At 41.2% G+C, this 20,027-nt stretch overlaps 1 protein-coding gene across 1 annotated transcript in view; it reads left to right on the top strand.

Annotated features, from left to right (window-relative positions):
* The window catches only part of DARS1 (aspartyl-tRNA synthetase 1), a gene marked incomplete in the record, with an annotated part of 1,501,614 nt that overhangs the window by 915,483 nt on the left and 566,104 nt on the right, over positions 1-20,027 (top strand). Inside the window, 1 exon segment of the mRNA XM_044074962.1 lies at positions 12,205-12,264. Coding sequence (XP_043930897.1) covers positions 12,205-12,264 — 60 coding nt within the window.

The raw sequence follows: 20,027 nt of genomic DNA, 5'->3' as shown, positions 1-20,027 counted from the left end.
CTATCCAACACCTTTTGGGGCCAGTCAGTCACCCTAAAACTGTAAGTCAGAACAAGAAGAGCAAATTGGTTTATAGCTGGGACTTTGTTCCTAGATGTCAGGGCTGTTTTCAACATTAATTTTAGTCTTTTAAAATATTCCTTACTAAGTTTTATTTGCATTTCTTCATATTTTATTGTTGATCTTTCATCAATTCCCAAATATTTATGAACTCCTTCAAGTTCTTTTTATATCACATTCCTTTCCCAAACTGATGTTTTCTTGGTGCTGCAGCTTTCCCGCTTTGAAGTTTACTTTTGCACATTTATCAAGACCAAATGACATTCTTTATTTTTATTTATTTTATTTTATTTAACATTTGTTTACCTGGAAAGTCTTACTTGGAACAAAGTCAATTATTATTAAATGTAATGAATGGAATTGTTTATGACTTTGTTGAGGCTTCTTTTTCTGATTTTTCCCTTAAATATACTTATCAAGAACAGTGGCTTCCCCACCTTGAGAGAAGGGCTTACACTGAATGTGTATTGATTTCCCTGGTGGAGACTGGGTGCCTCCTGTGGGTGAGTAGAGCTGTACTGCTGACATCAACCCTTTGTGGAAGTGACCGCCTTTGCCCACTTGAACCATGGGTTGTCACTGAGTAGGCACAGAATGGTTGTGTTAAATGAAAAAAATTTGAACCATCCCTGACAGATGCCTAAATAATTGGCCACTCCTAGCTGACTCTAAACAGAAGGCAACTAAAGCAGGACCGAAAGCGGAGAGCAGGTGTTGTGTGGCAGTAATACAATATCCTGCTTTGGCCCCCCATTTTAGGCTAGCCTGCTCTTCTGCAAAATTCCTACAACTGATCTAGAGAGTGGCTACTATCAGTGGTCTGCATCCCCAAAATGCACACCAAGCTAAGTGCCACCTACAGGGTATTTAATTGTTGCCAGTTTCACAGAATTAACAAAAGCTTTTGATGGTGTTTCAAGCAAATGTTTTTCCCATACTTTACAGCAGTGTAGTATACATTCCATTACTTTCAGATGGCTGTCAGATTGTTTGAATCACCTCTGCATTCAAGTCACTTTTCAGTCAGCTATCTCATCACCTTATAACTTCCAGCAGAAATATCATAAGGGTCTATTTTAGGACCTGTTTTGATCTTATTAATTGTTAATGTCTGCATCATCATCATACTGTTGAAACACTGCTGCATTCAGGTCACTTTTCAGTCCGCTATCTCATTACCTTATAACTTCCAGCAGGAATGTCGTAAAGGTCTGTTTTAGGATCTCTTCTGTTTTCAGTAATTGTTAATGTCTTCAGTGTTATCTAATCACTTGACGTTCTCCTTTACTGCAGATGATGAAATTGTTTGGTCAAGCAGCCCCTTGCAGATAACTTATCTAGCTTTTACAGTCATGCTTGCCAGCAATTCTGCTAATTATTAATTACAGAAAAAAGTACATTTATGCCTGTTGTTGCTCACTAACAGATAGCTATTACCTTAGACCCTCATCCATACCTCTCTAGGTGTCTGTATTAAAACCATTATGCAGTGTATGTAACTTGGATTGGGATGCATTAGAGGCATTACTTGCACAGATTGTTAAAGTAATGATCAGATGACTCGATTCATTGGATAATCGGTCATCAAAATTTGTGCAATGGGGTTTCAGTTAAATGAAGAGAGGGAATTTGTCCTTTCCCCACTGCTTTTTAGTTTTAGTGTTAACTGTATTTAGAGATATGAGGTGTGTGTTATGTTTTTGTTTGTGTAGTATATGATTTTAGATCAATTGGGACTCAACCTGTTAACTTTGATGTCTAAAATCCCAGCTGCTTGTGAATACAGTCATTTCATATATACTCCTTGGGTGTGGATTGACTCCTCGCTGTTATTTAACATCCTCACTAACTGTACTATGGATGAGATTTCAGAAAGTCCCACATTACAGTAGTTGCAAGTTTTTGAGTAATTAAAGGACAACTGTCTGTATTATTTATACACAAGATGGGAAGTTACCTGTCAGGGGAGAAGTAGCAGTGTTCATATGTGATGTGCGTGTGAATTATAACACTTAAAGTGTAGGTTTCAGGGGAGAAGTAGCAGTGTTCATATGTGATGTGCGTGTGAATTATAACACTTAAAGTGTAGGTTTATATCTAATATAGTATGTGGGCTGTGGTTAAATATACACCCACATGTGCATGTGTGTTTGGAGAGAGAGAGAGAATACTCTGTCTGAACATCATGTTTATGCACTTGTTATGTGTACAGATAAGTATAATGTAAGCAAAGCCAGCATGCATTGCATTAGTGGATTAGGTAAAATATCTGCATTGTCGGTGTTACAGTTAACATGTGTATCATACCTGAACACTGTTATGTCACCCCTTTTTATTGCTCCAGAACACGGACAGTGACCTGTAACATGCTCTGGAATCCCACTCCATATGTAAATTTCAGTCACCATTAAAACCTTAAATGCTCTCTTCAAAAACAGATAACTGTGGATGCTAAAAAGAAGTGGTAAAGAGCAGAGCAGTACCCATCTTACAGTACACATTACTAGTTATTGGTAGCTTATCCCAAACAAATGTCAAAGTTCAGAATTTTTGTAAGGCATGATATTTTATCTGTTATTTCCCAAGGTGTGGACACAACTGTAAAACCCTTGAAAAACTGCACACACTAACATTAAGCCTCCTGACTAACTTTGTAGTGATAGTTAAACCAATACTCCTGAAGCACTGCTGTAGCCTTGCCAGTCTGTTACAATCAGAGTAACATATCGTGACTTTATTTGCCATCTACCCTTGTTCTTCACAAACAGTGCCCTACACATCTGCTAACAGCCACATCCAGGATGTTCTCCATAATTGGCCCAAGACTTCCGTGAGCTTAGTGGGCTGCGATATTGACCAGACATCATAGATCATACTGGCTTTTAGGAAGCTTGATTGCCATAATCCCATGTTTACAGATTCTATGTGTATATGTTTGCGTATATGTATATATATATATATATATATATATATATATATGTGTGTGTGTGTGTGCGTCTGTATATATAATATATATATATGTGTGTGTATGTACATATATATATATATATATATATATATATATATATATATATGTGTGTGTGTGTGTGTGTATATATATATATATATATATATATATATATATATATAAAACCTGGTTTGCCTTTCTTTTCTTGGCCAATTTACAGTTCAAAGCCTACCCCTGACATAACCCTATCACTAGGTGGGACCCACAAATACTCAGGGAGTTGATGTTGTAGTACTGTTTAGTAGTATCCCAAGGAGTGAAAGATTCAGTGTGGTGGTATAGGGCATAGCATCAGTAGCCATCGTGCATGCAGAGTCAAAAAGTGCCCTACCACTTCTCCATGTAGGCAGCCTGCAATGCTTCTTATCTCCACCAGAGCTCACTCAGACAGCAGTTACTACAGTCACACCTCCCCCTTCATAAGAGAGCTAGCTGCCAGCTATTTTATTTTATTCAACCCCCGACACAAAGCAGACAACCCTACCAGAAATCTGAGCCTGTTCCAGAGCTCTGTTTGCCAACCAGTGGCACAGATTAGTGCCCTGCCTGTGTCCCATCACACTGAACCTTTAGTATGTCTTTTTGCAGATGTCAGTGTTACACTTATTTGGCCTTCATTGATGGCTTTCTCCAAGTATCAGTCTCTTAACCACGACTTTGGAAGCTGAACCTCTCTTAGCAAGACTCTGCTCCAAGTCTCAGAGTTCTTGATGTAGTCTACTGTGTCTGTCCATGTTGGTAACTTAGTACTTAAGACTGAGTCCAGCCTATGAAACAGTCAGGGAGATTCCATCTTGTTAGATGTTCAGATACTTAATACTTGTTGGATCAGGAATACTATCCTGGTATCACACTGCCAGTGGGCGGCCTCTCCAGACTATTGTGCTGATTTTCTCTCTAAGCTGAGGAACTACGAGTAAGTGTATCACTTGTCATCAGTTGGTTACCATATCATCACTGCAACTTCTTGACATGTAGAAAGCTGTGCTAACTGCTAGGTGAACTAGGAAGCATACGTCAAGAGCCCGCCTGGCACAGCAATCAAGGAGCCTCAATCCTCACCACTTTCACCAGGGAGGTTGTCTCATAGAAGAGAAAAGGATAACTAATACACACAGTAAAGTACAATTTCCCTTAAGTGTACACAGAGGTCACAGTCCATCTGGGGCTGGCTGATCCCTTGCTCACCAGGTCCCCAATAAGACTCCCCACTGGCACAGCTATAGGGTCTAGGTCTCAGCCTAACTGGGCAAGCTAGAACCTCCAGTACCCTCTCTGTCCAACCAGTGCTTTGTGTCCCTGCCAAGTAGCTGACACAACACACACACACCCTTTGAGATAAGTATTTATACAACTTCACATACACTCCTGGGAAAGGCTGACACAGATTCTCCAGCTGTGCCCATTTACCCAGACTATACAGTAGTAATTACTGCCACCACCCAGTTAATATCAGCTACTAAAAGGCCCTTAAAAGGTGTCCAGTAATTACTGTGCAATATTATAATCCAATGGTGGTATGGCTAACAGTCAAGGCTTACTTTAGAGTGGCCTATTACAATAACCTCTATAAATATGCAATGTACTCTAGAGCTTACCTCTACACAAATCAGCCACAGGTAGAAGGTTTTAAAAATATTTAATAATAAATAATTAAAACACAAGACAAAACTACTATACCACAGAGATATCTAAGAGTTCAGAGATGACACAGATACTTAAAATAATACAGTAGGACAGGTCTGATTTCAAAGAAAAATACTTAATTAATCTTTACTAGCTTTAACTATTCCTACAAGAAATCGCAGTGCTAAAACTTACATGTGAACATAAGGCAGAGTGCTGGTAAGTTGGATATCAAGCTCAAAATGCTCCCAGTCTCTTGTGAGAAATAGTATTTAAACATTACTAACAAACATGTTTGCTGGGTCCCTCCCCAAATTACATCATTTTTGACACTTGGGTTTTCCCAGCAAATAAACTGCATCATCTTAACACCTGGTTTGAGTTCTCAAGCCACAAACGGCATTATTTAGCAATCTAACACCTACTCAGAAACTTACAACAATACAAGGCATTTCACGTATACATTCTAACAGAAACTATAGCAATAAAGCAAGTTCCACATCTAAATTCTGATCATAAACTTTAGCTTTAAAACAATGGGCATGAAATCTTCATCTAGCCACCCTGGAGCCGAATTCTAATCATGAAAGGGTACAACATGTTTCATTGGGCCGGTTGTCACATATTTTGCAGTTCCACATTTCACAATATTCTTTTACAGTCAAGAAAACATGCCTGTATTTTACATTTATTTACAAATGCCAGAATTATATATCAAAATCTATTTGACTAGGCTGGCAGCCTTCGCCCATCTCTCCCCAATCATCACACCCCCCCCCCCCCCGGGAACTCAACCAAGTTTTTCAAGTGCCCCTTGAGAAACATCGCTTGAGAGTGTCAGGTCTGTCTGGGTGTACCTCACCCCATTCCCTGTCTTGAGAGCCCATCTGCATTGGCATTACTACTCCCACTGCGATGCTGCACTGACATGTCGTATATGCTTGCAACCCCAGACTCCATCTTGGCAACTTGGCATTTTGCTGACTGGCTCTGTTTAACCATGTTAGAGGGTTGTGATCTGTCATCACAATGAATTTTCTTCCATACAGATAAGACTGAAGTTTTTGTAGTGCCCACACTATGGCTAGACATTCCTTTTCTACCGCTGCATAGCATTCCTCCCTGGGTTGGAGCCTACGACTGAGATAAACCACTGGGTGCTCTTCTCCCTCTGAAGAAATCTGGCTAAGTACAGCCCCCACCCCATAGTTTGAAGCATCCACCTGCACAACAAATTCTTTGCTGTAGTCTGGACTGGCTAATACAGGGAGCCCTCCCAAAGCTTCCTTAAGCTTCTGAAATGCCTCCTCACATGCTTGGCCTGTTCTTCCTTGAGGGGAGCAGCTATGGTACTATAATTAGGAACAAACTTTCTGTAGTACCCTGCTGTCCATAAGAATGCCCTCACCTGCTTTTTGGTAATAGGTGCAGGCCATGCCCAAATAGCTTCCACTTTGGCAGGTTCTGGCCTTGTCTTACCACTCCCCACTGTATGTCCTAGGTAGGAGACCTCTGCCATACCCACCTGACATTTGCTCGGCTTAATGGTCAACCCTGCCCTCTGTAGTTTACCCAGCACCTCCCTGACATGCTGAAGGTGCTTTTGCCAGGAATGGCTGTAGATAGCAATATCATCCATGTAAGCAAGGGCAAACCCTCCTGCTCCTGCTAAAATATGATCTACCAGCCTCTGGAAAGTCACTGGGGCATTCTTCACCCCAAAGGGGCATCTTTGTGAACTCTTACAAGCCAAAAGGAGTCACAAAGGCCGACTTCTCTCTAGCACTGGGAGTCAAGGGCACCTGCCAGTAGCCCTTGGTAAAATCAATGGTTGTAAGATACATAGCCCCACCTAGCTGCTCTAGGGCCTCATCTGTCCTAGGCATGGGGTAAGCATCTGCCTCTGTGTGACTATTTAATTTCCTGTAATCCACACGGAACCTGGTGCTGTCATCCTTCTTTGGCACCAACACCACTGGTGAGGCCCAGGGACTGTTGGACTCTTGAATCACCCCTAGTTCCAACATCTCCTGTACCTCCTCCCTCAGAGTCTGTTTGACTCTCTCAGGCACCCTATAAGGTGCCTGCCTAATAGGCCTTTGGGGTCCTGTATCCACCTGGTGCTGCACCAGGTGGGTGCTCCCTGGTTTCCCAGTGAACACGTCTCCAAATTCCTGCAACACTGCTTGGATTTCTCGAACCTGGGTAGGAGATAGCTGCTGGGATATTGCTAACCCTTCCACCGAGGTGTCAGCCCGAGCCTCACTAAGGAGATCAGTCCCCAGATCTCCCACAGACTCCTCCTGCAATCCACTGCAAATGCTCAGCACAAAGGCTTCCCTATCATAGTAAGGTTTCGTCATGTTAACATGGTACAGTTTGTGCCCCTGCCTTCTGCCTAGCAGTTCCACCATGTAGTTAACATCACTTACCTTTCTTACCACCTTGTAGGGTCCCTCCCAAGCTGCTTGCAATTTGTTATGTCTGACAGGAATGAGAACCATCACCTGCTGCCCTACAGCATATTCTCTAGCTCAAGCATTCCTGTCATACCACACCTTTTCTGTTGTTGGCCTTGTCCTGAGGTTCAGGACATATGCCACAACAGACTCCTTGTGAGACTCACACTCACCTTCCCACTCATCTCGAATTTAATCTAGAGGTCCCCTCACCCTATGCCCATACAGTAACTCAAAGGGTGAGAAACCTGTGCATTCCTGGGGAACCTCTCTGTAAGCAAACAACAGATGGGGCAAATATTTGTCTCACTCCCTCTTAAACTGATCTGCAAATGCCCGTAGCATGGACTTGATTGTAGAGTTTAACCTCTCAACAAGACCATTAGTCTGGGGATGGTAGGGGGTGGTCTTCATGTGCTTCACCCCACAGGATTTCCACAGACAAGCCAGCAGGTCTGACATAAAATTAGCACCTCTGTCAGACAGTATTTCCTTTGGGAAACCTACCCTGCTGAAAATCTCTAGCAAAGCATTTGCCACCTTCTCTGCCTCAATGGAGGACAAAGCCACTGCCTAATGGTATCGTGTAGCATAATCTGCAATCACTAGGATATACTTTTTCCCTATGGAACTTGGGGTACTCAGAGGACCCACAATATTCATACTACCCTCTGAAATGGCTCCTCAATCACAGGCAAAAGCATCAAAGGCGCTCCCACCTTGTCTCCCTTCCTTGCCTACCTTTTGGCACTGCTCACAGGTCCTGCAGTACCCTGTTATATCTCTGGAAATCCCAGGCCAATACAAGTTTTGCATAATACACCTCTTTGTACGTTTTATGCCCATATGACCTGCAAAGGGAATATCATGGGCTATGGCTAGAAGCGGCAGACAGTAAGCTCTAGACACTACCAACTGCTGTACTCTCTCACCTTCTAGCCCTCCCTCAGGGGTCCACTCTCTGTACAGTAACCCTTTGTTCCAGTATACAGATCCCCCCTTCCCTTGAGAATCAGGTGCCTCCCTAGCTACCTGCCTCAGGCCTTGCAATGTAGGGTCTGAGAGCTGAGCCTGTCTCAAGTTTCTCCTTGTAACCCTTCCCAGCTCCCCTTCCACAGGAAGTCTGGCATCCTCTGACAGCGGTGCCTCACTGTCAGCCTGGGTACTACTACTCACTTCTACCTTTGCAGTTACCCTGTCCAAGGGAACATCAGTACCCACAAGCAGCTGTGGCTCACATTCAGTCTCACTGCTTCAGTGTAGCTCTCTCCCTGAAGTAACCACCTCAACAGTCCTGGCTGCAAGTATGCAGTCTGTCTGGGTCTCCCCCAGGCTACCAGACCCACATACTTGTCTCCTAGCCACACTGCGTGTAACTGCTTAAGTACATAGTACTGCCTCATCCAAATCCTTCCCTCTCAGGACATCTACATGATGGTAGTTCCATACCATTGTTGTCTCAAGGCAACCTGCTATTAGCATTTTGTCTTTACCACTTACTGGCTCCCTCACCTTTGGTTCCCCACCTTGCCTCCGTGGACACCTGTATGCCACATGGCCCCACTGGTTGCATTCAAAGCATTTCACCCTAGGTCCTGAACATGTACCTGGACTAGTGGCTTCCCCTGCTACTGGCAGATTCTGTTGGGGCAGTCTGTGCTGCCCACCATGGGTTCCTTTAGACCCATGAGCAGTACTGGGGTTCCCTTTCCTGTGCAGGGCTGCCCTACTTGCTAGCACACTATTTATCAGCTAACCAGATCCTCATGTCCTCAGGCAAAGTGCTAAGGGCTTGTTCCCCTACCAAAAGGTCTGCCAGCCCTTCAAAGGTGGTGGCCTGACATCCACTCACCCAGCTATGAAAATAAAACCTCAGTTCAGCAACATATTCACATACATTTTCATCTGCCTTGCGTCTGTGCTCACGAAACTTTTTCTTATACATTTCAGGTGTTAGCTTAAAACATTCTAATAAATGTCTTTTTACAGCAGTATATTCAAAACAGTCAGTGTCATGCATTTTTGCTAAAGAAGTTACAGCTTTACCATGGAGTAAGGGGGTCAGGAACCGTACCCAGAGCCCTTGGTCAACTTCATACTGTTTACATACCCGCTCAAAAATGTGAATGAAGCTATCAAAATTATCCCCCTCTTTAAACTGTGGAAGAAATGTAATGCCTTTTTGTGCCTCTGGGGTCCGGTTACTCCCTTCCCCATTACCTCCATGACTGGCGAAGAGTCAGCATTTTCCTCTCATGCTTCCTCTGCCATTCATTTTCTCAGCTGCCTCTAGTTCCATACGCCTGGCCTCCAACTCAAGTCTCTTTAGCTCCAGCTGGATTTTTAAGTCCACTGCAGAAAGGTTGAGCTGTCCATTCTCCGAGGATATTGTATCTCCACTGTTAGTCTGATTGTCCTCCAGGCTGCTGTTTTCTGATGCAGCAGTAACCAAGGCTGCAATCAGGTCTCCTTTAGTCAGGTTTCCATGCACCAGTCCCTTAGTCTGGCACATCTCTGCCAGCTGGCTCGTTGTCATATTTCCATACTCTTCTGCTGACATGCTGTCTGCTCACCCTGACTAACACTAAGCTAACAAAAGAAATAAAACAACTGTGATCTGATACACTGCGTGGCTGTTTAGAGTACAAAACACTTTTAGAGATCACTGTACATAAGCTACAGGAATTCGCTCTACCCACACCACTACAAGCCAAGTAATATGTGAAGTAGATCCCACCACTGCCAAACACTTGTGATGACCGTGCCCTCGCCCAGCAATCAAGGAGCCTCAATTCTCACCACTAACACCAGGAGGGTCGTCTCATAGAAGAGAAAATGATAACTAATACACACAGTAAAGAGCAATTTCCCTTAAGTGCACACAGAGATCACAGTCAGTCTGGGGCTGGCTGCTCCCTTGCTCACCAGGTCCTTAGTAAGACTCCCCACTGGCACAGCTATAGGGTCCAGGCCTCAGCCTAACTGGGCAAGCTAGAACCTTCAGTACCCTCTCTGTCCAACCAGTGCTTTGTGTCCCTGCCAAGTAGCTGACACAACACGCACACACACACACACACACACACACACACACACACACACACACACACACACACACACTTTGAGATAAGTATTTATACAACTTCACAGACACTCCTGGGAAAGGCTGACACAGGTTCTCCAGCTGTGTCCCTTTACCCAGACTGTATAGTAGTAATTACTGCCACCACCCAGTTAATAATGTCAGCTACTAAAAGGCCCTTAAAAGGGTGTCCAATAATTAATGTGCAATATTATAATCCAATGGTAGTATGGCTAACAGTCAAGGCTTACTTTAGAGTAGCCTATTACAGTAACCTGTATAAATATGCAATGTACTCTAGAGCTTATTTCTACACAAATCAGCCATAGGTAGAAGGTTTTAAGGCTATTTAATAATAAGTAAAACACAAGACAAAACTACTACACCACAGATATATCTAAGAGTTCAGAGATCACACAGAAACTTAAAATAATACAGTAGGACAGGTCTGATTTCAAAGAAAAATACTTAATCTTTACTAGCTTTAACTATTCCTACAAGAAGTCACAGTGATAAAACTTACATGTGAGCATAAGGCAGAGTGCTGGTGAGTTGGATATCAAGATCAAAATGCTCCCAGTCTCTTGTGAGAAATAGTATTTAAACATTACTAACAAACATGTTTGCTGGGTCCCTCCCCAAATTACATCATTGATGACACTTAGGTTTTCCCAGGCAAACAAAGTGTATCATCTTAACACCTGGTCTGAGGTCTCAGGCCAGAAACTGCATTATTTAGCAATCTAACACCTACTCAGAAACTTACAACAATACAAGACATTTCACATATACATTCTAGCAGAAACTAGAGCACATCTAAATTCTGGTCATAAACTTTAGCCTTAAAACAATGGGCATGAAATCTTCATCCAGCCGCCCTGGAGCCAAATTCTAATCATGAAATGGTACAACATGCTTCACTGGGCTGGTAGAGTGCAATGTTGTTACATTTTTTGCAGTTCCACATTTCACAATATTCTTTTACAGTCAAGAAACATGCCTGTATTTTACATTTATTTACAAGTGCCAGCATTATATATCAAAATCTATTTGACTAGGCTGGCAGCCTTCGCCCATCTCTCCCCAGTCGTCACAGATGTCATGAGTGCATGGCTGTCCTTGAGTCTGGGAGCTGCCAAATTCTGATTGACAGAAAGGATGTACCTGACTTTTGGGAGTCCTCAACAAGAGCTGTCTTGTAGGTTTGCTAATACACTAAGAACATATATGCTGTGTTTTTTACATACTTGTTTTCCCACCATCTTGTTTCCTTTTTCTGTTCACGGGTGTAGTTTTGGATGCATTGTTAACCAAGTTCCACTGTCACTTATTCTGGTATGCAGTTAGATTTTAACATATGGAAACAGGCCACTGTTAATTTAAATCTTTGAGAAGGCCTTGGTAGTTTAAGTACTAAGGTTTTTATTTTTTACCCTTATCACTCTGACATTTAGTCCAGGTAAACTCAATTTTAAAGCTAGCTAACATTGCTGCTTTACCTGTCAGTTATTAAGTGTTTCTTCCTCATATTTCTTTTTCTCCTGTCATTGTCTTGTTTTAAGGAGCCCTTCCATTTCTGTTAATCAGTTTCTGTAGGTCACCAGCAAAAAAAAAATAATAATAAAATTGAGTAGATGTTCAGCATAACCCTCTGTTAGACTGAGAGCTAAACAGGAAAGTTCCCTATTAATTATTTTTGAGATCCTGCTGTCTAGTTGAACCAGTCATACATAGGATACCAGCCTTAAAACACATAACACAGATCTAGTAATGTAGCACAGGTATACTTTTTTGTAGGTGAAAAAAACTCCAGGCTGTACCTTTAGATTCAATAATGCATCTTGTGGATTACACCTTGTAATCTAAGGTTGTGTTCATGTTTTTCTAAAGACAGATAGTAGTTACCACCATTTTGCTTGTTGTGTATATTCAGAAAGAGTAGTAATGTAGAACTATGTTGCTTTTTGTTGTAGGAAGGAAGAGCTACTGTGAACCAGGACACACGACTGGATAACAGAGTAATTGACCTGAGGGTAAGACTTGTGTTATTCGCCTACCTCTAATAAGTCAATATTTGTGTGTAATAGAAAGGAATGGATTATGAAAAATATCTCCAGTTTATCAGTCCTACAAAAGACATATCTAAAGCTAGCAATATGTCTGAGTCTGTATTAAAGTTATAAAGCGCATTGCTTCTTAGCAATTATATAGTGATCACTGTGAAAATGAGTGTTAAGTGTATGGGTATATGTATACAGTAACTTTTAATGCATTGTGATGCCATTGGATCCCACTTAACTTCTTCACTTTTATTGACAGCATTAGTGAAGGAACATCATTTGAAGGGCAGCTAGAGTCCCTGCCACCAGTACCACTTTCTTCAGTTCTTGCTTGCTATCTCGAATACTGCCATGCTACTCACCGATGCTGTTCACAAAGAGTAAAGTGCACTTTTTTTACTGGTTTTCTGTCTTTTTTTCATCAGCAGTTTGTGTAACACATCAGTTAAGTTTAGAGTGCTAGGCTGTTGGGAGCATCTTACAAGATAAAGCTGTCCTGTGTTCATTGCCTTCTACTTGGGTTCTGACCACAAATACTGCTAGCATTTGCTGTGTAAACTTAAACTGTATACTTTTGTCAGCAGTTAACCATTCAGGGCCATATCTGTTAAAGCAAAAGTAAACTTTTTTTTCTTCAAAAAGAAGAAAGCATTTGTAAATGTTGCTGAATGATATAGTAATGCAAAATACTACACAGGCTGTTTCTGAGCAGATATAGGTTTCCAAGCTCTAGATGTTTTTTCTCTTGTTTCTCAAATCTCCAAGCTGTTTCATTTCCAGATTATACTCAGTAATATTGTTCTCAGGCAAATCAGGTGTGCCAGTTCAGGGGGCAAAAAACAAAACAAAAACAAACATGACTTATTTGACCGTATGTTCTGCCCATCTTAGTTATGAATGATTATTTCCATACTGTTATCTCTCAATTCTGCCACAGGCATATTTGATTCAGGCCTGATTTTTCAACAACTTTTCTCTCTGTTGGAAAAAACAATCTGTTGATACAGCAGTTGGCAAAATTGCTAAATGTCCTACTACAGAAAAAAAATGCTGTGACTTCTTGAAAGTTAGTACCAATACTTTTTCTTGAAATTCCAGCAGTGTTCTACTGCCAGACTTCTTTCTTGTTCTGTAAAGCCACATTCCACCAGATTCATTGTTATTTGTGTTTTTCTGTATTATTTCAGACACCTCTACTGCTGTAAGTTGGACATTCATACCTTTACCAAGCAATGTAGATGTCTTTCCATATTACTGTTGCAGTATTCCTTACTAAAGGAATCCCCTGCCAAGGGTAAGCCAACATTCGGCCAGTGTACCAAAGCCTTAGGTTTTCTAAAGGATGTTGTACATCACATGTTATGTTCCCCACTTAGGGCATAGGGTATAAAGGTGACGTATGGGCGTACCTACCTCGGAACTTCTTTGCTGTCAGTCCAAACACCACCTTCAGTTGTCACTCTGAATGCTCCTTTATTTCTGCTGGTTAACAAGCCATTTAAGTGCCCCATTGAGGCTTTCTTCTTATATTGTCTTTTTCTTTTAGTTGTGAGGTTACATGCCATTCAGAAAGGGAAAATGTCAGTGTGGGAGATGGATTCCCCATAAGGACCATCATGAGCAGTGTTTGTTTTGCTTGGGTGCTTCTCACTATTACACATTGTGCCTGATTTGTCAAGGGTTTTTCCCTAAGATATTTCATAGTCATCTCTCCTCCTTGTTTGCCTAGTGAACCAATGTCTTAAGTTGTTTATGAAGGGTGGGATCGTCCCATCCTGAGGGTCCGTCATCTACCAAGAAGACCAAAAAAACTCAGGCTGGATTTGGCTGCTGTACCATCACCCCCGGGTGTGTCTCTCAAGGCTGGTGAAAACCCGTAGGATCATCTAGCTGTTCCACTGGATTTCTCTGCTGTGACTATTTTGGAGGCCAGCATGGATCTCCTTCTCGAATGTCCTCGAAGGCTGTACAGATGTCTGTTACTGATGTTGAACGGGAACTGCAGCTGATCATATCCGATGGACAGAGGATGTTTTGCATACTCTTGTTCGAGAGTAGATTTCCTCTATGTTGATTGAGTGTTGGCAAGAGTCCAAACCTCCCAAGATGTTTAGGGCTTGACATCCCTTTGAAGAAGCAGCAGAAAACAAAACATATTTCCCCTGCTTCTAAAGATCCCCATCATGAATGGCAAATTTTTACACAGGGGTTGTTTAATGCACTCATGGCCTTGAAGCCACCACCCCCCTCCCAGGGAGTTTCTGTTCCTGCCTCCCCTTGGTCATCTACTCCTATTAAGGGGCTTAGGGAGCAGGATTGTTCTGATGAGGAATTATACTCTGGAGAAGTCTTTAGTTTATTCCTCTCAGATTCCTTCCCCATTGTATTGTGGTTCTGAGGAGGAGGACTCCATTAGTCCAGATTCTCCCTTTGAAGAACTTCCTTTGGAGGTACTAACTCTCTTATGATGGATTTTTTTAAATGGGACTGTACCTAGGTTTCTGACATCCAGAAGAGGTATTATGAACAACTCCAGATAGAGTCTCCTAAGCCCTCTGCTGTCCCTCCTTTCTTAGCTGCATGTTGGACACTTTTTCAGCAGCTTCTCAGGCTCCTGATTCCCAGCCTCCAGCCCCTAAAAAACCTGATAAGTTTTATAAGGTGCCAGATGATTGTAAGTTTCTTTACAGATGTCCTTCTGCTGACCATCAGTGTCTGTCTCTACTGACAAATCTTCCAAACTATTACCTTCTACTAAATTACTTCCTTCTGACAAGGACAGTAGGACCATGGAATGACTGGGCAAAAAGGTGTCCATTGCTGCTACCCTGTCCTTTCAGCTATTAACTGTCAGTTCTGTCTCAGGCCTATCAAGTTATTTCTGACCTTCCTTATCCTGAGGGAAAGGTTTCAGACCTCTCTTTGTTGGACTCCTTTTTTCAAGTAGCTCGTCATTCTGTTAAATGTAGCTATGATACCTTTGGTTCTGTATTAATACCTTATTCTTGGCTTTGCCTCCAACCTTTACTTGATATTAAGGCTAAATTGAAGGATGCTGCTCTTGACAATAAAAATCTTTGGTTCTGCAGCTGCTGGGTTTTCTAAGTCCCTGCAGGAGAAGGATAACTACTTGCAGGAATTAAACATATTTTTGTTTCCTCTGTTCTCAAATTTCAGGGGAATTATCCTTCCAAGCCTGACTTTGTATATAGACAGTCTTGCCCTCCTTCGAAAAGGTAAAAAGGGTTCTAAAAGGGCTCCTCCTGCTAAGTCTGCTCAGACTTGTACTACTCAGAATCCTCCTTTTCCAGACAAGCCAGGTTCTGTCCAACTGTTTTTTTCTATCCATCCTAAGTGAGGTTCCTTTATCTCTTCATCTTTCCCTGTCTCTTCCCAATTGGTTAAGGATTACTCAGGTTTCTTGGGTTCTGTCCATCATTCATTAATTCATGGTGTGAAAATCCCTTCCTTCTTTTTTGGGCATTCCTCAACCTCCTCAGGAACAGCTGCCCTTTATTCCAGATGTACTTCAGAGCCTTTTATCTCAAGGCATCATCCAAGCAGTTTCTGTTCCTCAAAGCGGAAAAAGTGTTTATTGCAGAATGGTTTTGGTTCATAGGAAAGTAGACACCTAGAGACCCAGCCTGGATCTTTCAAAACTCAACAACTTTCTGAAGGTTTCGTCCTTTCAAATGCTGTCTCTTCAGACCCTGTTTCATCTTGTACCAAAGGCTTTTTTTAGTCTTTCTGGATCTCAAGGATGCCTACTTCACATTCCTATTCATCTCCTTTTTTGGAAATTTCTGTGTTTCTTCCATGCATTTTCTGTTCTCTGCTTTGCCTTTTTACCTTTCTACTGCTCCAAGGGTCTTCACCAAATGCCTCGCTCCTGTGATTGCCTTTTGCAAGATGAGGGGGATACAAGTCTTTCTTTACCTGGGCAACCTACTCATTCAGGCTGCCTCCCCAGAGCACACATAGATCATATTCAGTCTGGGGTTGGTTTCTCCCTTTTTGTCCAGGTCCCCAATAAGACACTGCATTGGCACAGGTATAGGGTACAGATCTCAACCTAGTGGGCAAGCTAAAACCTCCAGCACCCTCTCTGTCCAACCAGTGTTTTGTGTCCCTGCCTAAGTAGCTGACAGACACACTTTGAGATGAGAGTTATATACAACCACACAGACACTCCTGTGGAAGGCTGGCACAGGTTCTCCAGCTGTGCCCCTTTTACCCAGACTATACGGTAGTACCAGCTGCCACCACCCACTAATATCAGCTACTCAAAGGCCCTTCTGAAAGGGTGTCCAATTATTACTGTGCAATATTATTATCCAAATGGTAAGTGTGACTGAACAGTCAAGCCTGATTAGAGTGACTTGGTACAGTATCACTATATACATGCAATGTACTCTAGAGCTTAAATTAATTCTACATAAAACAGCCACAGTTGAAAGGTTTAAAAATATTTAATAATAAAAGCACAAGACAATACTTCTTACTACACAGTGCTAGTCAAGAGTTCAGATATCACTAGAGAAATACTTAAAATAATACAGTAGCAAAAGTTCTGACATCACAGAAAAAAAACAAACTAGTCTAATCTTCTTATTTCATAGCTATATCTAAGAGAAAGCACAGTTCTAAATAACTTAGATATAGAGCAAAGCAGTGTGGTGATGTTGGATGTTCTCAAGAAACAATGCTCAGAGCTGTCTGATTCTCTCTCTTTAAATTGATAACACAGAGCTTCTTCACATGACATCATTCTTCACACTTCTCTGATGTTCCCAGACTAACAGAAACTACATTTACATTCTTTACACATTGTCAGAAACCAGAGCAATAAAGGACATTCATACATGCAAATTCTAGCCATTAACTCTGGTCTTAAAACAATGGGCAGAATGCCTCCCTCTAGACATGTCGGCTCCGAATTTTGACATCAAAAATAGTCATAAAATGCTTGACTTAGCTTTCTTACAGCAGAGTGCACGGTTACATTTTTGCAGTTCAATATCCAATGCAGTCTTTTTACATTTAAGAGAACAAGCCTGTGGCTTACATTAATATTTACAAATGACAGAATTATCTACAAAATTCTGTCTGGCTAGGCTGGCAGCCTTCACCTGTCTTCACAACTGCCTTTAGTGCTTGCTTCATAAGTACTTCAGTTGTCTGCTTTTTTGCTGTGATCCTTTGGTCTTCAGTGTACACCTTTTCCAAACATTATTTTCTCAACCAGCACTTGAAGTGTTGGTCCACATTTTGGAAGTCAGTTCACCAGGACATATCTATATGACATGCGACTATTTATGGTCTTCTGGCTCCTTTCACCATAATGATACTGCTTGGGTTTCATCACAAACAGTGTCTCAGCAATTAGTGTCACTAAATTTTGATACAACAGTTTCACTTTATCAGATGATCTTGATAGTTTCCTCCTTTATGGGTAGATGAGTGGCAGTCTGTTTGCAGCTGCTGTTGGAATTGCCTGTAAGCTAAGAAGGTACATGTTCATGTAGCACTTGTTTCATAGTGTTTTCATATCTGTTTCATTTTTCCTTATTTTACAAGAGGATGATTACTGATGGCATGTTGATGAATTGACAAGACTCTGGGGATTAGTGGACATGCATAGTTAGATCCTTACATCACATCATATATTGATTGGACATATGAATGTCCTCAGATGCTGGAAAAAATGTCACATTCCAGCAGGTTTGCATCACTTCTTGAAAAACCATGTATTTCAGTTGATAAGAAATATGATCGATTAGTTCTTCTTGCCCAAAGTGTCATTAGTTAAACATCTCATGAAATAATGACAGATTTATAGGTTGATGGATGATACTGCAGCTAATGTCTAGACTGAGCATACAGATGTTAAATGTATGTTGTAATGCACTAGGGGTGCAGATACTTCTTGGAAAAACAGACTGTCAGCTAACTGATGAAGATGAGTTGAATGGCAATTACTAAAATTATCACCAGAGTCCCCACTGAAGAAAGATTTTCAGTTATGATGAATAGTCAGTGCTAAAACTGCTACAAAAGCTCTTGAAGAAACATTTTAAGAGCTTCAGTGGCAAAAGTTTTACTACTTTGTAAATGCTCTTGCTGTAGTTTTGGTAAAGCAACTGCTCCAGCAGCCAAGTAAAGCTGGAATCCCATAGTTTATGGTATGCTCTAGTATTTAAGTTTGAAAAACAAACAACTGTACATGAAAAATGTGCTGCAAAAAAGAATGAACCAAAAATAGTACCTGAAAAGAAGTAACAAATTATGAATTTATTTAGTGCTTTCGTCCAACAATGAATGGACTTCTATTAAAAAGAGAATTTTAGAACACTTGTATGACATCGGGACTAAGAATGATGATGATGAGTTGTTTAAAGATGTGTCACTTTGTTCTGATCATAAGAAATGTTATTTTGGGAGGCTTGAATTAGTAGACATTGATCCAAGAGGTGGTGATTATAAGAACAAAGTGGAACTGAAACTGGCTCTTTGGCATTTTTACAAGCTGGTAAATCTTTTACCTTAAATGCAGCCATTAACATTAAATTGTTTTTTTTTAAATGATACAGTTTCATAGACTTTTTATGTACATACATTTTTTAACATATTTTTTATGATAGGTTTATTGTATTAGTTTAGGTATGCATTATTCGTTGGTGATGTCATTGATTCATCATTGTTTGGTTTAAATTAATTGGATGCATTTAAGTATTTTGAATGTATTCTGTTTTGTTCTGAAGAAGTGCATCCATTGTTGGATGAAAGCATTAAAATAAATTTGTCATTCATTAATATCCTTTTGGTGCTGTTTTTGGTTTTACTATTTAACTTTGCTCATCTCCACAGAGTTGTTTTGAATTTCATGTTGAGATGGTTAAGTCTGAAGGCTAATTAGTAGGACAGCTGTAAACACCCACTGGGATATTGATTAAACAGGTCTGCAGACCTTCTAAATAACTGACCATTCACTGAAGACTGCTGCATCTTTGGAGATAATGGAGAGCATTGGATAGTATAGCAATAACCCACGCCTGGGTGTGGGTAATGCTAAATTTACCCACGGTTGGCGTGGTTTGGTCCCGAGGGCGAAGCCCGAGGACCAAAGCCAACCGTGGTAAATTTAGCATTACCCACACCCAGAAGTGGGTTATTGCTATTATATATGACATTATTTAAGAAAAGAAACTGTTACTTTTCTTAAATAATGGCATAGTATAATGCCTGTTTACTGCCCTTCCGCAGATGTCTGGCATCCGCGGCAGTTCTGATGTACTGGCGCCTGCGCGGTACATCAGAGTTGAGCAAACGGAGAAAGCAAGATCTCCGTTGCTTTTTAGTGTCTCGCTAAGTTAAATGAGTTTAACATAGCGAGACAGTTTAAAATAAGCAACGGACATCTCCGTTGCTTATTTTAAAACTGTCTCGCCATGTTAAACTCATTTAACATAGCGAACACTAAAAGCAACGGAGATCTTGCTTTCTCCGTTGCTTTTTAACACTGCCTCGCTATGTTAAATGGGTTTAACATAGCGAGACAGCTAAAATAAGCAACGGACATCTCCGTTGCTTATTTTAAAGCTGTCTCGCTATGTTAAACCCATTTAACATAGCGAGACAGTGTTTAAAAAAAAAGAGTTATACTAATGGAAAAAAGTCCGGGCGACCGGACCTTTTTCCATTAGTATAACTCGATTTACAACGGGCACGCTGGCCAA

This window comes from Protopterus annectens, chromosome 6.part0 (genome assembly GCF_019279795.1).
Source record: "Protopterus annectens isolate FY-2018-M chromosome 6.part0, PAN1.0, whole genome shotgun sequence".
Taxonomy (NCBI): Eukaryota; Metazoa; Chordata; order Ceratodontiformes; family Protopteridae; genus Protopterus; species Protopterus annectens.
Note: the sequence above shows the minus strand (reverse complement) of the source record. Positions and strands in the feature narration are given on the sequence as shown.